We start from the raw sequence: 24698 nt of genomic DNA on the forward strand, positions 1-24698 counted from the left end.
GTGTACTACGTGCTCTGAAAATAACAAGCAATTATTTTTTTACGCACTATTTACCAATATTATAAAAATATGCAAAAGTGAATAGCTTTTCATGACCAATCCCAGCCCTTTCACACAGCGCGCGGCGTCTAGTTTTTTGCAGGGTCCTGTTTTCTGCAGGATCCCGTTTGATGGCGAATGTGTTTATATGCTAGCGAGCATCCCGCATGCGGGATGCTCGTGTGAACGCTAGCATACAAAAACATTCGCCATCAAACGGGATCCTGCAGAAAACGGGATTCCTGCAAAAAACTCGACGCCGTGTGAAAGGGCTGTCCGTTAGACTGATTTTGAGGTCAGGATAAAAAAATGTCACTCTCGATTTTTTATTATTATTATTCAGATAAAAGTTAGCCCTTGACTAAAAGTTAGCACCTGGTGGTAAGTGATGATACCACTTTAACTTCATCTACCCATGCAAAAAATCACGTTGATCGGTTGTTCCTTTGCGACGTGATTGAAGAATAAAACAACAAACCAAGAAATAAATTAATACACTTTCTCATTTATAATATGGATATAGTGAATTAGTTATATCACAATGTTAGCTCAGTTAAAGATTTTTTTAAATCGGACGAGGACCTAGTTTCGTAGATTATCTTCAATATCCAAACTTACAAACTATTATACCTCTTTATAATATGAGTATAGATCACTGATCAATTGAAACCTAACGCAATTGCTATCAGTCCTATCACGTTGATTGATCATGGAAGAAAATTCATCATTATCATCATGATCAACCCATTGCCGGCTCACTACAGAGTACGGATCTCCTCTCAGAGTGAGAAGGGTTTTGGCCACAGTCTACCACGCTGGCCATGTGCCGATTTGCAGACTTCACACACCTTTGAGAACATTATAGAGAACTCTCAGGCATGCAGGTTTCCTTACGATGTTTGCCTTCACCGTTAAAGCAAGTTTTACAGTCAAGGCAAGTAGTTTTAAAGTTAACATATAGGTACTCTCATCTGGTGACAGAAGGGTTGGCTCATTTTGTGCGCAACGGATCAGCCTGGCTGTCCAGCGCGGAAATGCAGCCAGTATTGTTGGCACCATTCCACGCGGGAATGATTTGTATAGTAATTAGCAAAGGCTAGCTTTAAATTTTATTGTAATATTTTCAAAAAAAAAAACCTCTCGTACATTTTAATGGCTCTCATAATATTTCAAGATACAGATATAAATACTTACCAATAAATTAGAGTCAATACCATCAATTTGAGACTATATTTACGACGTCTGGTCACATTTACGATGGTATTGTGTTTTGATTTTATGAATACTAATAAAATTTTGAATATTTTGACATCTGCATATTGTTATAAGGTGACGACAAACTTTAAATCTCCTGACGATGTGGCTCTGTACCTAATAGTCATGGGGAATGGCTAATATCCTTTTTTTTGGCTTTTTTAGGGTTCCGTACCTCAAAAGGAAAAACGGAACCCTTATAGGATTACTTTGTTGTCTGTCTGTCTGTCTGTCTGTCCGTCTGTCTGTCAAGAAACCTACAAGGTACTTCCCGTTGACCTAGAATCATGAAATTTGGCAGGTAGGTAGATCTTATAGCTGACATTTGGGGAAAAATCTGAAAACCGTGAATTTAGGGTTAGATCACACAAAAAAAAATTAAATTGTGGTCATGAACTAATAATTAGTATTTTCAACTTTCGAAGTGAGTGACTATATCAAGTGGGGTATCATATGAAAGGTCTTCACCTGTACATTCTAAAACAGATTTTTATTTATTTTTATGCATCATAGTTTTTGAATTATCGTGCAAAATGTCGAAAAACTACGACTGTAGTACGGAACCCTCATAGCGCGAGCCTGACTCGCACTTGGCCGGTTTTTTTTTTGTGGTATCATACCAGTAATCGACAATCGTCAGTAGGTACTATCACCTTCGTTTCTTCGTTTTTGAGTATACCCACAGACCATCAACCAGACACCCCCGATCGCCAAGCTTAGGCAGTCGCTTAGCATAAAAGTCAGCCTACGCCCGTTCGGTACCCTCATTCCGCACACTGTCTTAATTATGCGACTTTTGAGTCCACTAATCACAACAAAGCATTCTCCCTTGTCCCCCGCCAACATTTAACGATTTTGTTTTCATACAAAACCTTGTATATGCATGCGTACTCTTGAGGTTGAATTCTCTGAGTATACCCTACTTAATTGGTTAATTCAATTAATTCAATACTTAATTCAAAGTTACCAATTAAGTAGGGTATACTCAGGTATACCCTACTTAATTGGTAACTTTGAATAAATTAAAATCATTAACTGAAGGTAACAAGAACAGGGGACCGCAGGCTACTGAAAACTGAAACTCGACCCAAATGTTGGAACACAAAACGTAATAATTATTATTATACCGTGAAAACTTTCACAAAGGTTTTTGTAGTGTAGGTACGCTTGGATATTTTATTAATAATATAAATCTGACTATTGTTTTAGTATCAGTTTTATTATATTACATTTTCTAGTTTTATTATTAATCCATTCTAATATTATAAATGCGAAAGTGTGGTGATGCTAGCGAGCATCCCGGATGCGGGATGCTCATGTGAACGCTAGCATACAAACACATTCGCCATCAAACGGGATCCTGCAGAAAACGGGATCCTGCAAAAAACTGGACTACCGTGTGAAAGGGGCGTAAGTAGTAAGTACTTATCTTTGTAAATCACTATTTAAACTTTTTTCCTTATTTTTAGGGTTCCTTATCTCAAAAGGAAAAAAAGGAACCCTTATAGGATCACTTCGTTGTCTGTTTGTCTGTCTCTCTGTCGTGTCTGTCAAGAAATCTAACAGGGTACTTCCTGTTGACCTTGAATCATGAAATTTGGCAGGTAGGTAGGTCTTATAGCAGACATAAGGGGAAAAGTCTGAAAATCGTGAATTTGTGGTTACATCACAAATAAATTTAAATGTGTTCATGAACAAATAATTAGTATTTTCAACTTTTAAAGTAAGATTATTATATCAAGTGGGGTATCATATGAAAGGTGGGGTATCATATCACTTTTACATTCTAAAACAGAGTTTTCTTTATTTTTATGCATAGGTAATAGTTTTTGGATTTATCGTGCGAAATGTCGAAAAAAAAACCCGAGTACGAAATTCTGCGCGAGTCTGACTCGCACTTGGCCGATTTTTGTTTACCAGTATTCTACCTATCCTATCTTCTTAGGAGTATCAATTCAAAATCCATACAAAACCTTTCCACCAGATGCGAAACTTTACGAGGAAGTTTTCATACACCATACTCCACATTATAGCGCCATCTCTACACGTGAAAATGCACACTACAGTAAACTTGCAGCCCCGGCCCAGACAGCAGCGAGCCAGTGAGAGAGGGACGGACAGTAGACTCTCGTGTGTTGGAGAGGGATAGATAGGTGATATTGACCTTGCTCGCGTGACGTCATTCGCGACCTAGCTGCAGCTTCCATCCCTTTGCGTGAGTGCGTGATCCAGACCCTGAAATGTGTCAGTGTGCGTGCGGTATTGATATGCTGAAGCCAAGACACGCTTTTAACCCCTGACCCAAACAGAGGGGTGTTTTTAAATTTACTTATTTATTTCGGTAAATATTGTAGGAAGAAAAACAGGGTAGTGTAATAGCCGGTGTTTTTATACTCTATCTGCGGAAAGAAGTTAGTATAGCGCTCTCTGTGCTACGCAATCCCATACAAATGATAAAGACAAGAATCTCATTGGGCGTTAACCATTTTTATAATTTTTATGATAGTGTTGTACTTACACTTCAAAGAAATTTCTAAATAATTTTAAACACGTCATATCAAAAATTGCGGAACCGGCAGGATTCGACCCTGCGTCTTCTGGGTTCGCGCCCGAACGCCTTGACCAGTGACGAAATTTGTGATAGGCATGTATGTTCACTCAGTACTAAAACGACTGTTAATGCCATCTAGTAGCGACACTTTGCAGTTATCGAAACTACTTTCAAACCATATTACAATGCAGCTTTTTGAACCGTGGCCTAGCGGTTAAGGCGTCGGGCGCGAACCCAGAAGACGCAGGTTCGAATCCTGCCGGTTCCGCAATTTTTGATATGAATTTAAAATTATTTAGAAGGTAACCATTTTATTTTCAGTAGCTCTGCATAGTTATGATCGTCGTTGTCGTCATCATTTCAACGTCCACTATCGGACGAAAGTTTCTTCCAAGGGAATACGGTTTTGTGTGTATCTATGATATTTTAAATCAATGTCTGGAGTTCCGTTTCCCGAACATTAAAGTGTGTATGTGTGGGTGCTCGTCTTTACACACGGATCGTATGGATACGGGATAGCATGCAACAGGCAAGTTTGTATGTGTTCGCAACATTGATTTCTCGTATAGCAACAGGCGTTTACGTGTAGCATTATTGTTTACGTTCGGCTTTGTGTAAATTTACAAAGACAACTTTATGGGCAAAACCTATTAATTGTATAAAAAGCTGTGATAGGGTTAGGACGTCCGCCTTCCAATCGGAGGTCGGGGGTTCGATCTCTAACTTTTCGGAGTTATGTGCGTTTTAAGTAATTAAATATCACTTGCTTTAACGGTGAAGGAAAACATCGTGAGGAAACCTGCATGCCTGAAAGTTCTCCATAATATTCTTAAAGGTGTGTGAAGTCTACCAATCCCCACATGGCCAGCGTGGTAGACTATGGCCAAACCCGTGCTCTGTAGTGAGCCGGCGATGGGTTGATTGATTATATAACTTATTTATTAGCTGTTGCAGGTGACTTTTCCTCCGCCTCCCGCGGGAACTGAAAAGGTAGTTTAAATGAATGCTGAAAACACAACAAAAAATAATCATCTAATTTGGTGCAGTCGTTAGGAACTTATATAAATTTCATCTTATTCTTACTGATTTGTATCATTATATTATTATATAACATATTATATAGGTAGATTTAATGTCATAAATGTGAAAGTGTGTCTGTCTGTCTGCTAGCTTTTCAGGGGCCATACCGGTTTCGTCGAAATTTGTTAAGTAAATTGGTAAATAAAAAAACTTGCATCCCGGAGAAAGACATATGCCTAGGCTTCTTTGTATCCCGGAAAAATCAAAGAGTTCCCACAGGATTTTAGAAACCTCAGTCCACGCTGACGAATTTGCGGGCATCAATAGCTAGTTCGTCGAGGGACGAACACAGGTTTTAGTGACTTCACATAACCCCTCCGTTTTCCCTAGCGGAGCGGTACTCAAGCCGACGCGTTAGGCATTCCCTGTGTAAATAATAAAATAATAATAATTGGTAAGTAGATTCCTGAGTAATTAATCTATATATTATGTATATATATAAAATGAATAGCTGACTGATTGATTGACTGACTGACTGACTGATCTATCAACGCACTGCTGGATGGGTCGGACTTAGACATCCGCTCTGAAGAGCTTTTTGACATCATTCCACCCTCCTTTTTCTACAACCGCACCGCGCGCCACCGTAAGCAATTTCACCCTCACCACCATTTTTTTTGTGTGATGTAACCACAAATTCATGGTTTTCAGATTTTCTGCCTTATGTCTGCCGAATTTCATGATTCTAGGTCAACGGGAAGTATCCTGTAGGTTTCTTGACAGACAGACAGACAGACGGGCAACAAAGTGATCCTATAAGGGTTCCGTTTTTGTTTTGAGGCACGGAACCCTAAAAAAATATTGTTTTGATATGGAATTTGATAATATGAAGATATTTTCTCTCCCTTATAATACAAGTCCTTAGATTTTAAGACATCTCAAGACATACCTTTTATTTGACTTCTAAAATCATTTTATGAGGTAAGTACCTACCTGCTTTTCCGCTCTTTTTATGGATAATCCTTTAAGATTCAGCTTTGCATTAACCTTTTATGTTTTTTACTGTTATTGTGGTGCTTTTTAGGGTTCCGTACCTCAAACGGAAATAAGGAACCCATTATAAGATAACTTCGTTGTCTGTCTGTTTGTCTGTCGTGTCTGACAAGAAACCTATAGGGTACTTCCCGTTGACCTAGAATCATATTTGGCAAGTAGGAAGGCCTTAAAGCACACACACATAAGGAGAAAAATTCGAAAACCGTGAGTTTATGGTAACATCGCAAAAAAAAAATTAAAATGTGTTCATGAACAAATAATTAGTATTTGAAACTTTCAAATTAAGATTGTACAAAGTGCGGTATCATTATGAAAGGGCTTTACCTGTACATTCTAAAACAGATTTTTAATAGTTTTTGATTTATCGTGCAAACTGTCAAAGAATATGACTGTTGTTCTAAACGTGTTATTAAACTTTCTTCAATCCATGAGGAAGGAACTGTAAAATAAAGTACTCAATTTATTTTTATAATATTATTATTGTTACTTCATGAAACATATTATTTACAAAATAATAAGGTACAAATAATTTCATAAAAATGTAAGTTACAAAGGTAAATGTAATTATGTACTAATTACTTAATTAAACAAAAATGTTTTTAAGTTCTTAAAAGTAATCCCTCGTTCAAATTAAACCTAAATATTCACATTACCTATTTATTATTAAACGTTTACACTTTTATAATTTGTATCACATTTTATTTTACGCGACTATGTAAAAATAATAATATTATAATTATTGTAAAACACTATTTTAAAATGTAAAATAGGCTTAAAACATTTATTTTATTTCATAGAATTCTAAAATATTGAGCTTTATTTATTTCTACTCAAAACACGAAATAGCACCATCGGTAGATAGCATTTACTCTCTGTCACACCATTTTATACTCAATACCCTTTTTTAAAAGTATTATACCCTATTCGCGGAAAGAGGTTAGTATAGCACTCTCTCTGTTACGTAATCCCATACAAATGATCATCATCATCATCATCGCGTGCCTTCTTCGAAACGAAGTTTGGAGGTCATCCTGCGAAGAGCTTCTCTACTTAAAGCCGCCTTCTTTAACTTTGGGTAACTAAGCCTTTCATGACCCGGAGCCCTTATACAAATGATAGAGGCAAAAATCTCAGCACAGACAATTGTCTGTCAAACTCAGTGGGAGCTAACCATTTTGTGTCACCAACCAATCACAAACGAAACTACAATATATTATTTTGTTATTAAATTTCGAATGTTATTTGAAAACAATTTCGAATGTTTTTTGAAAACATGTTTGTGATTTAAAATGACTCAAAATGATTAACATCCTAAGACTAACTACTAACTAAGATTTTAGTCTCGATCATTGAATGGGCTTACGTACGTGACAGAGAAAGCGCTATACTAACTTCTTTCCGCGGATAGCGTATACGCCCATAGAATGAGACAGCGCTAAATGAAGCATGCCACGCCGCTGCCGCTATTCGCAACGCTCTAGTTTGTGGGTGATTCCATCACCTATAGACACGTTTTCTTCTCACACTGTAAGCTTAGTATAAGATTAGTTAGCAAGTAACTTCGTAAGTTTGTTCCTTTGAGTGCTAGGCAGGCAGCCTTAAGTTGTGGATGGCATTCTCACATTAAAATAATTTTATATTATTAAAACTTACTTAATGATTTCTTAACGTTAATAAACGTAAAGTATTGCATTTAATTTATGGCATACTATTTTTGATAAGTCTTAGCAAAAAATACAATTATATCATAATCAGAAGGCCATTTTATCCATAAAAAAACTTCTGGGTTTGTATCTATAGTATCTATATTATCTATCACCAATCAGTGAGTTATTAAAAAAAACGTTTTAAACAGGCACGTACTTCCAAGTTTTTGAAGAAAAAAAAGGTCTAAAATTATACATACCTACCTAGTATTTTTTTGTTCCATACTTTATTCCTGTATAGATACATGCACTTCAGAATTCAAAGAGCACTTTGGGCTCATATTAGAACTTATTTTAAGGTCTGAGCATTTAACATTATATACAATTCGAATTCTAAAATTAAAAGATTCGCATTCTAAATTAATATATCTAGACTAAAACCTTAATATAATATAAGCACACATTTCTAAATTGTACATAATGCATGCTTATAAAAAACTAATGTATTTCAAAATAAATGTTGGCATATTAATTCACACACTAAGTTTCCAACCGCTTTTTCTAGAAAGAAAATGGTGCAATCAAGATTTGTCTCAGGCATTTCGTACAGCTGAATAAGTAATATTATTATTTTCATCATTATATTAAAATAACGTTCCAGTCCAATGAGCCATGAAAGGTTCTAACAGAAAGAATATTTTTAGCACTTTTTCATCTCTTTCATCACGAATGGACCCTAAGTCTGCGAATAAAATTCGAGTAATGAGTAAGAAATGGATAAAATAAAATGTTTATTTTGTTGAAGAATTGATAAATTTTCCAAAATTTTTAATGGTTTGTTTCAACAAGTTCCTTGAAACTAAAAAACACCTTACGGGTATTTTTCTGGAAATCTTAATATTTTCAAGCTAAAAATACTCAATCCAAAAATTCTTCAAAAATAGATTCTAATATCGTTTCAAGCACTTTTACGAAGCATGTAAAACATGAAATAACAAGGATGTAAAAATATTTTAACAACGTTTTTCGCTTATCCATTAACCTTATTGAAAATTTCATGAACGCTTTTTCTTCCTCTTGTATCGCATTTCATCAGTTTTAATTCCAGTAGAAAATACAATAGCCTTACTTGGGAAAAATAAAATAAAACAATATTTACTCGCACGAGTAAATTACTGAATCTCAAACCCCTTATAAATATTATTTGAAGCACCGACCAGAATAATAATTGAGTGTTGTTCACAGTTCACGAGTTATTATTTTAAACGCAGTTTATAAATCAAAATCGATTTTATCGTGCTAAGTCGAATGTTTAAAAACTGGTAAACACTCGTGATCGAATTGACAATAGTTAGATAGTTAGCATATCTAAAGAAGTATTTTACGACCAAATATCGAAAGTTTACGATTTTATCAGACACCCAATCAAAAAAATGCTCAACGCGGCTGAAGGAAGTATTCACTTTAAAAACTCGCAGGCAGTGGGGACTTTCCACCGAAGTGAAAATAAAAACTATGAAAAATTAAAAAAAGTGGGTTTTTTTGGATATCCAAAATAATTGTAGTATCTAAAATCAAAATTACATAATTTGTAAATTAAAACCACTAACATTAGTTGAGATTTTACGTCTATCGGCACTCCGAGCACTATTAAACATTAATCCCAAAATTGCCCAACGTGCCTAAAGAAGTTTTCACTTCAATAACATTTAACGCGTCGTGTTGGTTTCAGTAGCATGTTGTGTAAAAGTCGTTAAACATTTTCAGGTTTGTGTAAAAGTCATTAAACATTTTCGGTCTATTTTTAATCAAGAGCACGCTTCACATCTGACGAGTCCGACTTCGTCACAATTCATGCATTTAAGGGCGACGAATTCGGCGGTGAAATGGTTTCTGTGTAAACTCTTCTTGGATCCGTTGCAAATACGACAGGGCAGCAGACGAAAACCGCCACACAATTGACAAGTGTGGCAGGCGTCGGGACTCTGAAATGAGAAAAGTGCGTGTTAATCATTATTACAAATTAATGTAATTTACACAGTAAAATTAGAAATAAGAAGAGAACCAGAGTAACCATATGGCTCAGTGGGCTGCGAACATGAAGTTGTAATGGGCAGGGCACATAGTTTGAAAAACCGATAGCTGTAGGGGTCCCAAGGAGCTGGAGCTTTGGAAGACTCCGCTACTAGGTAGGTGTACAGACAATACTTAAACGAGTCGCAGGGAGCCGCTGGATTCAGGTGGCGAAGACCGTGTGGAAGTCTCGAAAAGAGACCTATGTCCAGCCGTGGACGTCTATCGGTTAATAATGATGATGACACATTAGGAACGTACCTGAAGTTCTAACAACAACTGTGTACAGTTTCAACTCTCTCGAAAAACGATACGTGAATGCATAGATAAGAATGAAACATCAGACAAATATTATTAACTTTTATACACCTACTCAGAAGAAAAAAATTAATCACATAATATTTCATTTTAATCTGTAACACATTTTTAAGAAATCTCTAATCTGTGTAAAACTAATTATTATTGGTAAACAAGTTAATTTTATGCACTTTTCCATTTTAATCAACTTAAAATGTAAGTACGTAAAATGATTAATTGCCAGCATATTATCGTCGTTGAAATTTTCACTTTCCTTTCGTATACATACGCATAAAAAAACGTTAATAAACAAGCGGGTTGAAAGTTAATAACGAGGTAAAATAAGTAAATATCATTTGTGCATATCAATTAAGAACTTTTACTTTTTTTCTTGGTGTAATTTAATAAGAAGAATAAAAACGCGTTAAAAAGAAATTTATCAAGTCTAATGTACAAATAGTAAGGTTAATAACCCTTGGACGGTATATGTTTTTACCCAACTGCGGAAAAGCCCACAAGGAGGGTTATATGGTTAACCTGTACGTATGTATGGCTGTTCTTATGTTCGCTCGTAACTACTCAACGTCTCAACCGATTTGGATAAATTATAGACGTCATTAAATTTGTCTTGGTGGTGCGAGTGTTCTGGTGCTCTTCTGGTGCTGGTTCTGGTCAATTCCTAAAAAATCAAAATGGCGGATTTTATGCGTTTTAATGTGGCTGGCTAAAAAAGATACAGTGCAAACTGCAGTTGAGTTTTTTTAAGTTTTTAAACTACTTTTCTGTAATCATAATATCTATCTATTAATTTTTAGTTTTTTTAATGTATTTTGTTGCTCTATGTACTTACCTACCTATTATTAAATTTGCATGTTATATTTTGTGCAAATAAAAAATCCTCATCTGGTGACAGAAGGGCTGGCTCATTTTTTGCGCAACGGATCAGCCTGGCTGTCCAGCGCGGAAATGCAGCTAGTATTCTTGGCACCATTCCACGCGGGCATGATTTTTATAATAAGGCTAGCTTTCAGTTTTATTGTAATATTTTCATTAAAAAAAAAGAAGGAAGATATTGAAATTGGTTCTGAGAAAAGTCATACTATTACACTATTTGAAAACACGTAAACCTTCCGTGAATATGCGTAGAATACGACCAAGGGGTTCACGGGATTGGTCTATAAATCTTCGTTTTAGGCGCAACGCACACCGGCCGAGCTGAGGCGTGGCGTCTTTTAAACCGACTTCAAAAAAAGACGTTATGGATTCGACCCGAATGTTTGTACAGTAGCCGGCAGGAAATATTGTACATCGACCTTTAGAAAGAGATTTTGGCTTCGTAGAGCGTTCTCTCTTTCACTTATACCTATGTGACGTTTTGTCGGTCTCAACGACTAACTAATGCAGTGACAAGAGTCAGATGATAGAGATGGAAGGTAGGCACTGGAACTGCCTAGTAGCATATCTTATTTTTAATTTATTTTATTTATGAGAAGAAGACAAACTCAGATTATGACCATAGTAACTAAAGTAATACAAGCCATCTTGAATAAAAAATATAAAAAAATATTTCAATATCATAAAACTTCTATATTTTGTTCGTTTACATGAGTAAAATTAAGCCCTTTTTAGTACATTAAAAAATATTACTTTAATTATTTTTTTTTACTTATTTGCAGGATAATGTCGTTTTGACCGGATAAGAGTTTGACTGTAACAGGTCCAAACATTACAAGGCATGAACGTGCCCGACCTTACACCAACAGTTTAGTGTACAGTGATGGATTGAACACAAAACAATTACTTAAAGTGTACTAATAGTCTAAGAGCCAGCGTGTGCCAGACCTTCGTTATTTTATAAAAGCTGAAAGTTTTTCTGCGTATTGTCCCCAACACAGGGAGGAACGATCAGCCACTGTGAAGTTTGGATCATGGTGGCTTTGGGAGATTACATTCAGAAGAAAATATAAAAAAAATGACTTTATACTTTGACGTAATATGTTAATTTTTTACACCTTTATTACTTACCTGCTATGTCCTAAAGCCACAATGATTCAAATTTCATAATCGCTAATCGTTCCTCTCTGTGTTGGGGACAATACGCAGATAAACTTTCAACTTTTATAAAATAACGAAGGTCTGGCACGCGCTGGCTCTTAGTCCATTAGGGGTCTGCCTTGATCTATCGTCTATCAATTAATTAATTTCTTGTTCGTAACTATAATCTTCTATCAATATCTGTTATGTATCAATTAGTGATGTTTGTGTACAGTTTAAACTATGGTGGTACCTACCTACTAATAATGTCGAACATAGATTTACAGTAAACTTTGACTTTGAACACCGATTTTTGTAATACATAACACTAATAGCTGTGATAGCCTAGTGGTTAGGACGTCTGCCTTCTAAACAGAGGTCGGGGGTTCGATCCCGGGCACGCATCTCTAAATTTTCGGAGTTATGTGCGTTTTAAATAATTAAATATCACTTGCTTTAACGGTGAAGAAAAACATCGTGAGTAAACCTGCATGCCTTAGAGTTCTCCATAATGTTCTCAAAGTGTGTGAAGTCTACCAATGCGCACATGGCCAGCGTGGTAGACTATGTTATATGTGTATAGAGTTATGTGCGTTTTAAATAATTAAATATCACTTGCTTTAGCGATAAAGGAAAACATCGTGAGAAAACCTGCAAACCTGAGAGTTCTCCATAATGTTCTAAAAGGTGTGTGAAGTCTACCAATCCGCACATGGCCAGTGTGGTAGACTATGGCCAAACCCTTCTCACTCTGAGAGGAAACCTGTGCTCTGCAGTGAGTCGGCGATGGGTTGATCATGATGATAATGATGGATACTAATAGTAATTTCTGACTGATGTAGGAAACCCCATAATCCACCACGCTGGCCAAGTGTGGATAGGCAGACTTCACATACTTTTAAGAACATTATAAAGAACTGTCAGGCATGCAGATTTCCTCACGATGTTTTCCTTCACCGTTAAACTTGCTTTAATGCTTTTCGGATTAATTACTGAAAATGTACATAATTACGAAAAGTTTGAAGAGGGGGCTCGGGATCGAACCTGCAGACCTCCCGGATAGGAGGCTGACGTCATAACCACTGGGCTATCACCGCTCTACTAAAATTCGGCCAGGAGGGCATTATTTACGTTACGCAAAATATTTGCGCACAGGTTTAAAATTTTCCTAGATATAATATTTTCCTGAATGAAAAAAAAAATAACGTACCTTGTACGGTTTCAGCATTTTCCTGAGGTCGCCGCTCTCATTCAGCTTCTCTACGGTTTCCGCGTCCTGGAAAATGGAAATAACTTTCTTTAAATAAATATCGCAGGTTCAAATTGAAATTGCAACCACGTGAGTTAGTGCAAAGAAAATAGTAATTAATCAACCTTTGCACAAACGTACACCCGTACACAGAGTCGCTTAATCGTTACTTAAGATTGAGTTAAACGAGACAGAGCTATATCTCTCACATAAATCTGTAAAACCCATATCTTACCCCTTTAAGGGTTGAATTTTCAAAAATCCTTTCTCAGTGGATATCTACGTCATAATAGCTATCTGCATGCCAAAGTTCAGCCTGAAACTTTTTTATGACAAGTGCTTTTGAATCGCGACCACTGGTTGGGAATGCCTTTCCTACCGAGAAGAATCAGCAAGAAACTCGGCGGTTGCTTTTTGGCCTTTACATTTCTTCCAGTACATCAGTCACGATTATTATGATCACGTAAGGTTCTATATATAACAAAACATTAACCCTATAATAGGGCACGTACGTTATACAAAAACCCTTCTCAATTTTAGCGCTCCGATAATAATCATAAAAGTCCCAATTCGATACGAAACGCGAGAGGCTGAGTGACGTAAGGATAAAAACCGGTCAAGTCCGAGTCGGACTCACACACAAAGGGTTCCTTATCATGGTACAAGATATTTTAACACTTTTATGTGCAACACTGCAAGTTAATGACAACAGCGCCATCTATATTTGTGATGTACCTTGTAAACAATTTTTTTTTGTGGTATAGACAGATCGAGATAACAATCGGGGTATGAGGCGGGGGAACGCCCCGCACACACGCACGTCACCCGCGCTCGCTAGCACCGGGTTAACGCAGGGGCTATGCGGGTTGTGCAGGGTTTCCCTCCCCGATTGCCATTTCAACCTGTCACGTACTATACCTGTCAAATTTCATGATTCTAGGTCAGCGGGAAGTACCCTACAGGTTTTTCTTGACAGATACGACATTCAGACAATAAAGTGTTCTTATAAGGGTTTCTTTTTCCTTTTGAGGTACGGAATCCTAAAAACGATGGAGCTTTATAGTATAAGGTGCGTGGGCAGGTGTCTGTAGAGTGGCTTACACTTGGATCACATTGATGAAGATAAAGCGGCTGGCCAACAACTTGTTGCCAAAGCAAATTAGAAATCTAAAAACCGGCCAAGTGCGTGGCAGGCCACGCGCAGTGTGGGGTTCCGTAGTCACAACTTAGCCATGATAGTTTTCCTTTCAAAATTGATTATAATATACTACTGAATAGTCTCTGAGATTAACCGAGGACGGACGGACATGGCGAAACTATAAGGGTTCCTTGTTTGGGAATGGGAACTTTCAATGAAAAACGCCTTAAAATAAATATTATTTAATTTATTTTTAATTGTAATTTTAACTTAATTCAATGTTCTTTTTGTATGTTTATAATAATTAGTAATTTAATTAGTTTAATTGGGCTATATTATGTCCATTCAAATTAAATAAATTAAATAATAAATTAAATTAAATTATCTCCGTTAGTTAGTACAATAATAACCTTTAGTGGAAAATTGTGTTCGTACCTACTTCGAATTTTTACCAATATCAGCATAAACACAACGACGGCCACAACAACAACGACGACAACGACAACGACGGACTGGCGCAGTGGTCTTATTAGTGGGAGGTCCCGGGTTCGATTTCCGACAGGGGAAATTTTCAACCAAGGAAATTTTAAGATATATTACTTTGGCGCCGGGCCTGGGTTTTTTGAGACACCTCCTTTGACATTTCGACAGATTCCCAATATAAAAACCTGTCAAATTTATTCATTAGATCTTGGATGAATAATATAAAGTTTATCTGGAGCTTGTGAAACAGGCCCTTAATCTAAATATATAAAAGGTAAGGTGACTGACTGACTGACTGACCGACTGACTGACTGACTGACTGACTGACTGACTGACTGACTGATCTATCAACGCACAGCTCAAACTTCTGGACGGATCGGGCTGAAATTTGGGCATGCAGATAGCTATTATGACGTAAGCATCCGCTAAGAAAGGATTTTTGAAAATTCAACCCCTATTTCACCCAAATAGGGGTTTGAAATTTGTGTAGGCCACGCGGACGAAGTCGCGAGCATAAGCTAGTATTTTCTAAATTGTCTAACCTGTTGATGGACTTCAGCCGTGATTCGTCAACACTCTACCGGCTACGACGCAGTGGCGTGCAGGTCATAGAGGCATAAATGCACTGCTTACCCCAGTTGTAATAGCTCAATATGCATATTTTTCATTATGGCCAGTGAACAGGCTCCTACTTAACTAGTGCCTACCCTGGCTTCAAACCCTGTGCACGCCACTGCTACGACGTGCATACTACCAAGAGATATAACGTACCAGTACGATGCCACGATAACAATGGTTTGACTATATTGCTATTGCCAATATTAAAAGGTGATCCTCGTCCTATTAATTAATTGGCAATGACAATTTAATTAAACTCATAAATACCCATGAAGTTCCTCTTATAGGAACTGATATACCTACCTATTTATCTTACCAATTTTCGAGCAAATTTATACTATCTTTGTTTTTAGCATAATTTTTTGCATTTAGGTACCTATAAACGCTTTCTCTTGTGATTGCCCTTGAGCTTTGAGTAAGATGTGTTTATAGGATGGGATATGGGATCCTCTATTTCATTATCATTGTCAAGTTTATCCTTCTAAGGGTTTTGACCCCATTTATTACAATCGCATCAATATTTCCTACTTTTTCCTCAATAAGTATACTTCTATTGGAGATAATATTATAGTTTATTTTTAGTACATTATAGTCGAGTATCTACCTAGACTTTTATTTTTAACTAGCTGGTGCCGCGGCTTCGCCCGCGTGTATTCAGGTTTTAAAAAATCCCGTGGGAACTTTTCATCACCACGATTTAGGAATGTAATTCCTTACAGCATTAGGGTTGAGGAGTTGGGTTCTCGAGTCCAACGATAAAGTTTTTATTTGGTAGGTACCTCTAAGTCTAATATCAATTTATAACCGACAGTTTCTCAATCCCATCAGTCAGTTTTGTTGGTCTAGTCTTGCAACATCAGGATTGAGGAGTTGGAATCCAAATTTTTATGGGACAATGTCGCAAAGTTACTCTATCGATTAGAAAAAAATTACGCAAATCGGTTCAGAAATCTTGGCGATTTCGGTGTACATATTGTATAGAAAAACACAACTCCTTTTTGGAAGTCGGTTAAAAAAATACTCTGTTTGTTTAAAGTTAAAATTTGGAATGCAGATAGTTTTTATCACGTAGGTATCCGCTAAGAAATAATTTTTGAAAATTCAACCCGTAAGGGGGTTGAAATTTATGTAGTCCACGCGGACGAATTCGCGAGTATAAGCTAGTTTATACCATAAAATCACAGTAATCCGTACCCCGTACTTTAATAATGAACTCTTATAATCGCACACAAGAGAAGCATCCCAAGCATAATCAATGCAAGACATCTCGCTAATATTTTTCATCGACAAACCCTTGCAATAGCCGCGAGAAAACTTTGTCACACTGACTGTGCTTGAGCTTGCTTGGTATATAAAATGCACTATCTTGTCACAGTGATTATAAGTTACATTACAATGGCAGATTATAAAAAAGACAACGGTTCCATATTATTTTAATAATATTAATGTAGGGTTAGTATGAGATTTTACATCTCGCCAACGTTGATAGAATTCGAGCGTCAAAACGCAATAATCTAAAAGTAAAATAGACTATATATACTAATAAGGATTCATGATTTAAAGCAATGCATGCAATACCATCAATATACATATAGTTCGCAAGGTTCCTGCTTGAAGAGCTATAGTGTTGATGTATGAAGATATCTTTCATTTAAACAAAGAGATTACGGAAGAGCTGCATCGTTACTATTTCAATTGGTGTGGTTGGATGAATTCACATTAAGATTCTTGATGCAGCAATGCATTTCAGCCAATAGTGGCAGAGCATTGGCCAATCAGAAAATCGACACAACTGTAATCGTTAAACTACGGTGGTAGCTATCCTGGTTTATTTTACTTTGACGTCAATAAAGTGTTTTGATGCACGAATACTATCAACGTTGGCTAGAGGTAAAAATCTCATACTAACCCCATAGTCCGCCATTACAGAACCACTGTTATTTTAAATGCCTCTGATACAATTTAACAATGCGCAATTATCTTAATGCCGACGCTCAGGCGATAATGAAGGTACCCGTATTGGACTAAGAGCCAGTCCGTGCCAGACCTTCGTTATTTTATAACATCTGAAAGTTTCTCTGCGTGCTGTCCCCAACACTGGGAGGAACGTTTGTTTGGATCATGGTGGCTTCAGAAAGATAACAAGTAATAATAAGGTGTAAAAAAATCATACGTCAAAGTATAAAGTCTAATCCATACTAATATGATAAATGCGAAAGTGTGTCTGTCTGTCTGTCTGTCTGTCTGCTAGCTTTTCACGGCTTAACCGTTTAACCGATTTGACGAAATTTGGTACAGAGGTAGCTTGCAACCCGGGGAATGACATAGGCTAATTTTTATCCCGGAAAATTTAAGAGTTCCCACAGGATTTTTAAAAACCTAAATCCACGCGTACGAAATCGCGGGCATCAGCTAGTTTTTTATATTTTCTTCAGAATAGTATTAGAAATCACATCACATATTGCCAGACACTTAGTTCGTGGCAACCCCCTGCCAGACACTCTTAAACTTTTTAAACATTAAGGGTGTCTGGCAGGGAGTTGCCATGAGGACAACAGGCAGATAAACATTCAGCTTGATAAAATAACGAATGTCTGGCACGCGCTGGCTCTCTCTTTATATTTGTAAGGGAAAAAATCCCGCAACTTTCTCACATGTCGCCAGGTCTATTGTTTGAGGTATGATACGTAGAAATTCGTCACTATGTTTTTGTGCTGCGTTTTGCACGATAGAACTTATGTTTGGAATTCTGTTATAGCTTAAAGGAACGACTCTACTCTTTAGCAAAGAATGCAAGTATGTAACCACTTAAGCAAATTCTTTGCAAAGAAAAAGAAAGCACGTAAATAGTTTATTTATTTTTATATATTTCACCATGATCAACCCGTCGCTGGCTCACTACAGAGCACGGGTCTCCTCTCAGAGTGAGAAGGGTTTCGCCATAGTCTACCACGCTGCCCATGTGCGGATTGGTAGACTTCACACACCTTTGAGAACATTATGGAGATCTCTCAGACATGCAGGTTTCCTCACGATGTTTTCCTTTACCGTTAAAGCAAGTGATATTTAATTACTTAAAAGTAAAACGCACATAACTCCGAAATGTTAGAGGTGCGTGCCCCAATTAGAAGAAACTCCCGACCTCCGATTAGAAGGCGGACGTCCTAACCACTAGGCTATCACAGCATTTTAGCATTTATATATTTAGATTGAAGAGTTATAGTTGTGCTAGGTAGTAGGTACTCAAGAAAAATGTCGTAAACATGCTATAATGATGTAAAATGCACTCTTTTCTGTACAGAAAATACCTTTGGAAAGGTACGTCTCTATAATAAGCTGGTACTTAAACAAAATTTGTCTTTATTCTAGTGGAATTAAGTCGAATTTTCCATGACTGGGAAAACTCATAAGGTTTGTAATAATCTTCGTACTACGTATTAGTCTTGTTACAGTTTTCGTAGAAACGGGAGGTTTAATTGAATTGTTAACTGATACCTATGTAGAAGGCTCATGAATTCTTGCGAAGTTCTACAGCCTGCATGTTTATAGGGTTCCGCACCCGAAGGGTGCCAACGGGACCCTACTACTATCACTAAGCCTCCGCTGACCGTCTGTCCGTCTGTCTGTCAGCGAGCTGTATCTCGTGAACAGTAATAGATATCGAGTTGCAATTTTCACAAAATGTGTAATTTTTCTTGCCGCTATAACAACAAAATAATAATTTGTTTTAAATGGCTGCCATGAAAAATAAAAAGTTATACTTCTTGAACAATTCGTACAAGAAGTAATGTATATAAATGTTACATATCATGTATAATTTCAAGACGGCATCTTAACCACCGTAGACCACCTATGTCGGTTAGAGGAACCGACATAGCTCAAAGGGTAGCGAAGCTGAAGTGGCAATGGGCAGTAGGTACCTACCTACACATAGTTCGTTTAAAACCGATAGACGTTGGGGTTCCAAGGTGTTGGGATGGCGACCTAGCACCGGAAGACGCAGCGTTGGAAGAGCCCCACTAGGTGGACGGACGACATCAGACGAGTCGCAGGGAGCCGCTGGATTCAGGCGGCGCAAGACCCTACAAGAGACCTATCTCCAGCAGTGGACGTCTATCGGATGATGATGAAGATGATCTTAACAACTCGGCTATGGTTTATTATGTGCTTTTTTTCTATTAATAACGGTGATTACGGAAATGATAATACTATTTCTAGCTGTTAAATTATTATATTACTAGTTTATGCTCGCGACTTCTTCCGCGTGGACTACACGAATTTCAAACCCCTATCTCACCCCCTTAGGGATTGAATTTTCAAAAATCCTTTCTTATCTGATGCCTACGTCATAATAGCTATCTGCATGCCAAATTTCAGCCCGATCCGTCCAGTAGTTTGAGCTGTGCGTTGATAGATCAGTCAGTCAGTCAGTCAGTCACCTTTTCCTTATAATATATATTTAGATACCTACGGCTCTTTCGCGGTCGGAGTTACCGACATCGGATTAACCCTAACCTTTGACGGAATTAACTAATTAAACTTTGCTAATGGGAACAAAATCGTTTGATACAAGAGTAACTGGAATACCTAACTTTTATTGTGTAGGTCAAGATTAATAAGTATATAACTAGAGTTGTTTGAACTTCAGATTTAAATTTTAAAAGCATGTTACATTATAATTAGGTACCTAGCTAGGTACCATTAAGTTTTATCGATTTGTGGTACGCGTTTAAGGTAAAAATAAGCGCGATTTCCAACCAAACTTGAACTAGTGATAGATAACAATTCTAATACTGGTTCAATATTAATGGAGTAGCTTATGCTCGCGACTTCGTCCGCGTGTAATACACAAAATTTCAAACCCCTATTTCACCCTCTTACGGGTTGAATTTTCAAAAATCCTTTCTTAGCGGATGGATGCCTACGTCATAATAGCTATCTGCATGCCAAATTTTTTTCAAAGACCATGTTAAGGCCTTTCAGTTCAGACGAATACTCAACAGCTCTGATTGAGTAGGCTGTACGCAAACAGTACCATAATGTCAGAGTCCATTAAACATGCAAAACTGGGCTAAAAACAAACACAAGAACGGCCAGGTTATTATGTTAAGGTGTATTTGCACTATTTTGTAGTTTGCTAAGCATACACTGAAACAAGCCTCGAAAAGTTAAATACCCCAAATGTGTAGGTACACTGCTTGCTCAAAAAATTGCCAACATTTTATTATTATTAACCACAAAGTAGCAAATATACAGTTGGCCAACAAAAATGTTTGTTGAGCAAGTAACAATCCACAATTGCAAGATTTTATAAAATATATAAAAGGGAGTCAGTTCGAGTACGCGCCGCAGGCAGTCTTAACAGCGACGCGTGCGCGAACTCCCTTTGAAAAAGGACCCTGGATGGGTTCGGAACTAGTCGGGCTAACGTCGACTAAACACGTGAGTAAAGCCGGGTGAGATATATCATACATAATGGATAAGTATAACTCACGATAGTCTAAATGCTAAAATTGCAAGATTGTGCAATTGTGGATTGTAATGTCTTCATTTACTGAGGATGCTCCGGTGTCAGGGCGAAACGTGCGTCGAGTGTGTTTTGGGATTTGTGTGGTGCTGCGTGGTGGTGGTGCGTATTGCTTGGTGGTTGGCTTTTCCTGTATATTTAGCAGTAGGAAGGTGGGCGGTGCATATCGCTTGCTGCATATTACACCATATAAATTAGATCTAAAGATGTTATGATTGCTAAACTGTGACATTAACCGCGAAATTTTGAGACACACCTTTCAAACTTAACAGGTAAAATTCCGTTCCCATACAAAAGGTATGACATCATTAATACGAATACCAAGTTATTATCAACGAAAAAAAAATCATAGCAACATTCTTATTACGGAGCAATAAAGCACATGATTGAATAATCGGTAAGTTAAAGTAACGATGGTAATATCGTGATGTAGTCAACATAGTCATAACAAATTACCAATTATAAATGACCTTTGATGACACAACACCTGTGATGAGCATGAAGGATCTTTTTAGAATGGTGAATGTATTTGTCTCCTAATTTCCAAACATTTGCTGGGAATTTTTAGGCGTGCCGAATTTTGGTAAATATATTTTCGTGCGTACTTAGGTGCTGCTCAATGGTTTTTAATTTGCGGAGATTTTGTAAGAGAAGATTGTTTTGCGTGCAATAATAAATTGAGCCGTTTTTTTTTTGTTGAAACAGAACAGCTATTGAAGTGTACATTAAAGTACATTAAAGTACCTACCTGCTGTGATGCTGATTTCTAGGCATTGTTTGTTAAAATAAATCGATAAGTTTCTAATTTTATTTATATAGAAAACTAAATGATGCCCGCGACTTCATCCGCGTGGATTTAGGTTTTTTAAAAATACTGTGGGAACTCTTTATTAACTCTATTTTCCGGGATCAAAAGTATAATGTAAGCTAACTCTGTACGAAATTTCATCAAAATCGGTTAAACTGTTGGAACGTGAAATAGTGAAAGCTAACAGACAGACAGACAGACAGAAAGACAGACAGATAGAGACACTTTCGCATTTATAATATTAGTATGAATAAAGTCTAGCTTTTGATTTACAAGATAAAATATTCACTGGTGCTCTGGTGAAAAGAATAAAATTAAAAAGGTTATACTTATTGTTCTGTCTTGAAGTGTATGTAGTGTGACATATAATCAATTATTTTAAAAATTAATAAAAATCATGATTTTAATAAAATATTCTCTTTAATAAGAGATCTAGCCCCATAAGCTACCGCTATACAAAAAATCAACTATTTTAGACAGGATCAAGTTTTGAGCGTTTGTTGAGTATATTTTAGACTGGAATTGGTGTTAGTTTATCTAATGTCAAATTAAAATGATTCTCTAAGAACATTACTCATTTTTAGGATCCCATAGTAAGAAAAGAACCCTTATAGGTCCGTCCAAACCGTCTGTCAGTCTGTGTCATAACCATTTCAAAAATAATCTATAACTGCTGTATGTCGAAAAAAACTACCATTGAAGAAATAGTGATCGCCAAAATTTCTAGCCCTACCATAAGTATAACTTGACACGCATTTTGACCAGTTTTTTATACTTATTGACATTTAACGTAAACTCTAGATCTATTTTTAACCGACTTCAAAAAAAGGAGGAGGTTCTCAATTCGTCGGAATCTTTTTTTTTTTTTTTTTTTTTTTTTTTTTTTTTATTTTTTATGTATGTTCCCCGATTACTCAAAAACGCCTGGACCGATTTTGAAAATTCTTTTTTTGTTTGAAAGGGTATACTTCAAAGTTGGTCCCATTTCAATTTGGTGAAGATCTGATGAACATCTTCGAAGATAGATACTGGAACTCCTCAACGGATAAGAGTAAATTGCTCGCGATCAGTGTAATAGCTTAGTAAACAGTAGATTTTTAACCAGGCATAGCATAATTCCATGGGGCCACTAAAAATTGTGAAATAAAAATTTTTTACAAAAAAAATAAAAACCGACTTCGTTACATAAACACTAAAAATTGAAAAATAATTTAATTTATTACCGAATATATTATGTATACAAGAGTTAATATAGTTCCATAATAATATTTTTTGGGGTCGGTGCCAATGAGGTGCCATTGTGGAGTCCCATAAAAATATGAAGTCTAGACGATTCGCGCAGCTAAAGCTAATTGGCACCGGCACCAAAAAGTATTATTATGGAACTATATTAACTCTTGTATACATAATATATTCGGTAATAAATTAAATTATTTTTCAATTTTTAGTGTTTATGTAACGAAGTCGGTTTTTATTTTTTTTGTAAAAAATTTTCTGATACAAAAATATACAATTGAGGCTTGAAGGCACGTTCTGTGCCAGACGTGAGTTGGATTATTTATGTGAACAGTAATACCCCAGGATTGATCGAACGAAATCAAAAGAGGCCAAATAGAATGCGCTGGCAGAACATTTGTAGAGGCACTCTAACATATCGTAGTGTTAAAAAGTCGCAAGTCGAAACGGACTTTATTTCAAGTAAATAAGAATGTTTTTCGCTTGTAGCTACTAAGAGTTCTTGAGGTTTGTATGGTGAATACTTATGGATAATGCACGGGTTTTGATGGTCAAGGCGTCGACCTATCTAGGCACGTGGGGCGTCTTATATCTTGTTGTTTACCATGGAACGAACTCAGTCATAATTGGGGTAAGTGATATATTAATTGAATTAAGATTGATTTACTACTACTAATGTGATAAATTTCCGATACTAAGAAATATTTTTAAGAAAATAATATGTACCCAACTACCTACCTAAGGTCCAGTTGCATGACAGGCGTTGTCAAAGTTACATTACCATTTACCATCAATTAAAACAAAAGTAGGTAATATAAGTCATTCAATATCTCCATGATTAAGTTTAAGGCAAAATTTTGGTCCAAAGTTGTACCCCGACTTGTATCTACATCCCAATTTTGTATAATATATTGACGATCAAAGTTTAACGGCAACTTAACTAACTTTAACCGCCTGTCATGCAATTAGACCTTAATGAATATTAGTTTATAATATTATGGACAATAGATGATGCTGGCGACTTCATCCGCGTGGATTTCGGTTTCTCTTTGATAATACGGGACAGCTTCACGGCCTTAGCGGGTCCTATTATAGCATACCGACGACCTCCCACCAATAAGACCGCAGGGGTTTGGCATTTTATAATTTCTAAATTTCTGGTCTGGTCTGATGGGATGCGATGAAAAGCTAGCAGACATACAGACAGACAGACGAAGTTCGAAGTGACGGAGCGTACGTCCAAATGGAAGTACCTTTAAGTCAATGTGCCTTTAATATGGAGTACGTCAATTTGGAATGCTTCCAAATGGATTACATTTGGAAGCATTCCAAATGGACGTATCGTCAGTGGCTAGCTTTATAATAGGACCCACTAAGGCCGTGAAGCTGTCTAACAACATACAAATAAACACCTTCGCGTTAATTACTGCCTGATATAATAGAGGTTGGACGGTTTTAGCACCTCAGTATTGTTAGAGTTAAGTAATAGGTAGTAGGTACCTACTTATATAACTTGTTTACTTGAATTAACTTAGTAATGTAGTTCTAATTAAAAACTGCGCATTTCACTTCTGAGTGTTTCATATTATTTAATTTTTAGGGTTCCGTGCCTCAAAAGGAAAAAAGGAACCCATATAGGATCACTTTGTTGTCCGTCTGATCGTCGTGT

At 36.7% G+C, this 24698-nt stretch overlaps 1 protein-coding gene across 1 annotated transcript in view; it reads right to left on the bottom strand.

Moving 5' to 3' along the window:
• Positions 1-6390: 6390 nt before the first annotated feature.
• The window catches only part of LOC117992833 (glutaredoxin domain-containing cysteine-rich protein CG31559-like), a 110494-nt gene continuing 92186 nt past the window's right edge, over positions 6391-24698 (bottom strand). The window contains exons 4-5 of the mRNA XM_034980543.2: positions 13181-13246; positions 6391-9551 (exon numbers count right to left, since the gene is read on the bottom strand). Of these exons, the coding sequence (XP_034836434.1) occupies positions 9375-9551; positions 13181-13246 (243 nt within the window). The 3' untranslated portion in view covers positions 6391-9374. The remainder of the gene's footprint in view (positions 9552-13180; positions 13247-24698) is intronic.

The sequence above is a fragment of the Maniola hyperantus genome, chromosome 22 (assembly GCF_902806685.2).
Source record: "Maniola hyperantus chromosome 22, iAphHyp1.2, whole genome shotgun sequence".
Classification (NCBI taxonomy): Eukaryota; Metazoa; Arthropoda; class Insecta; order Lepidoptera; family Nymphalidae; genus Maniola; species Maniola hyperantus.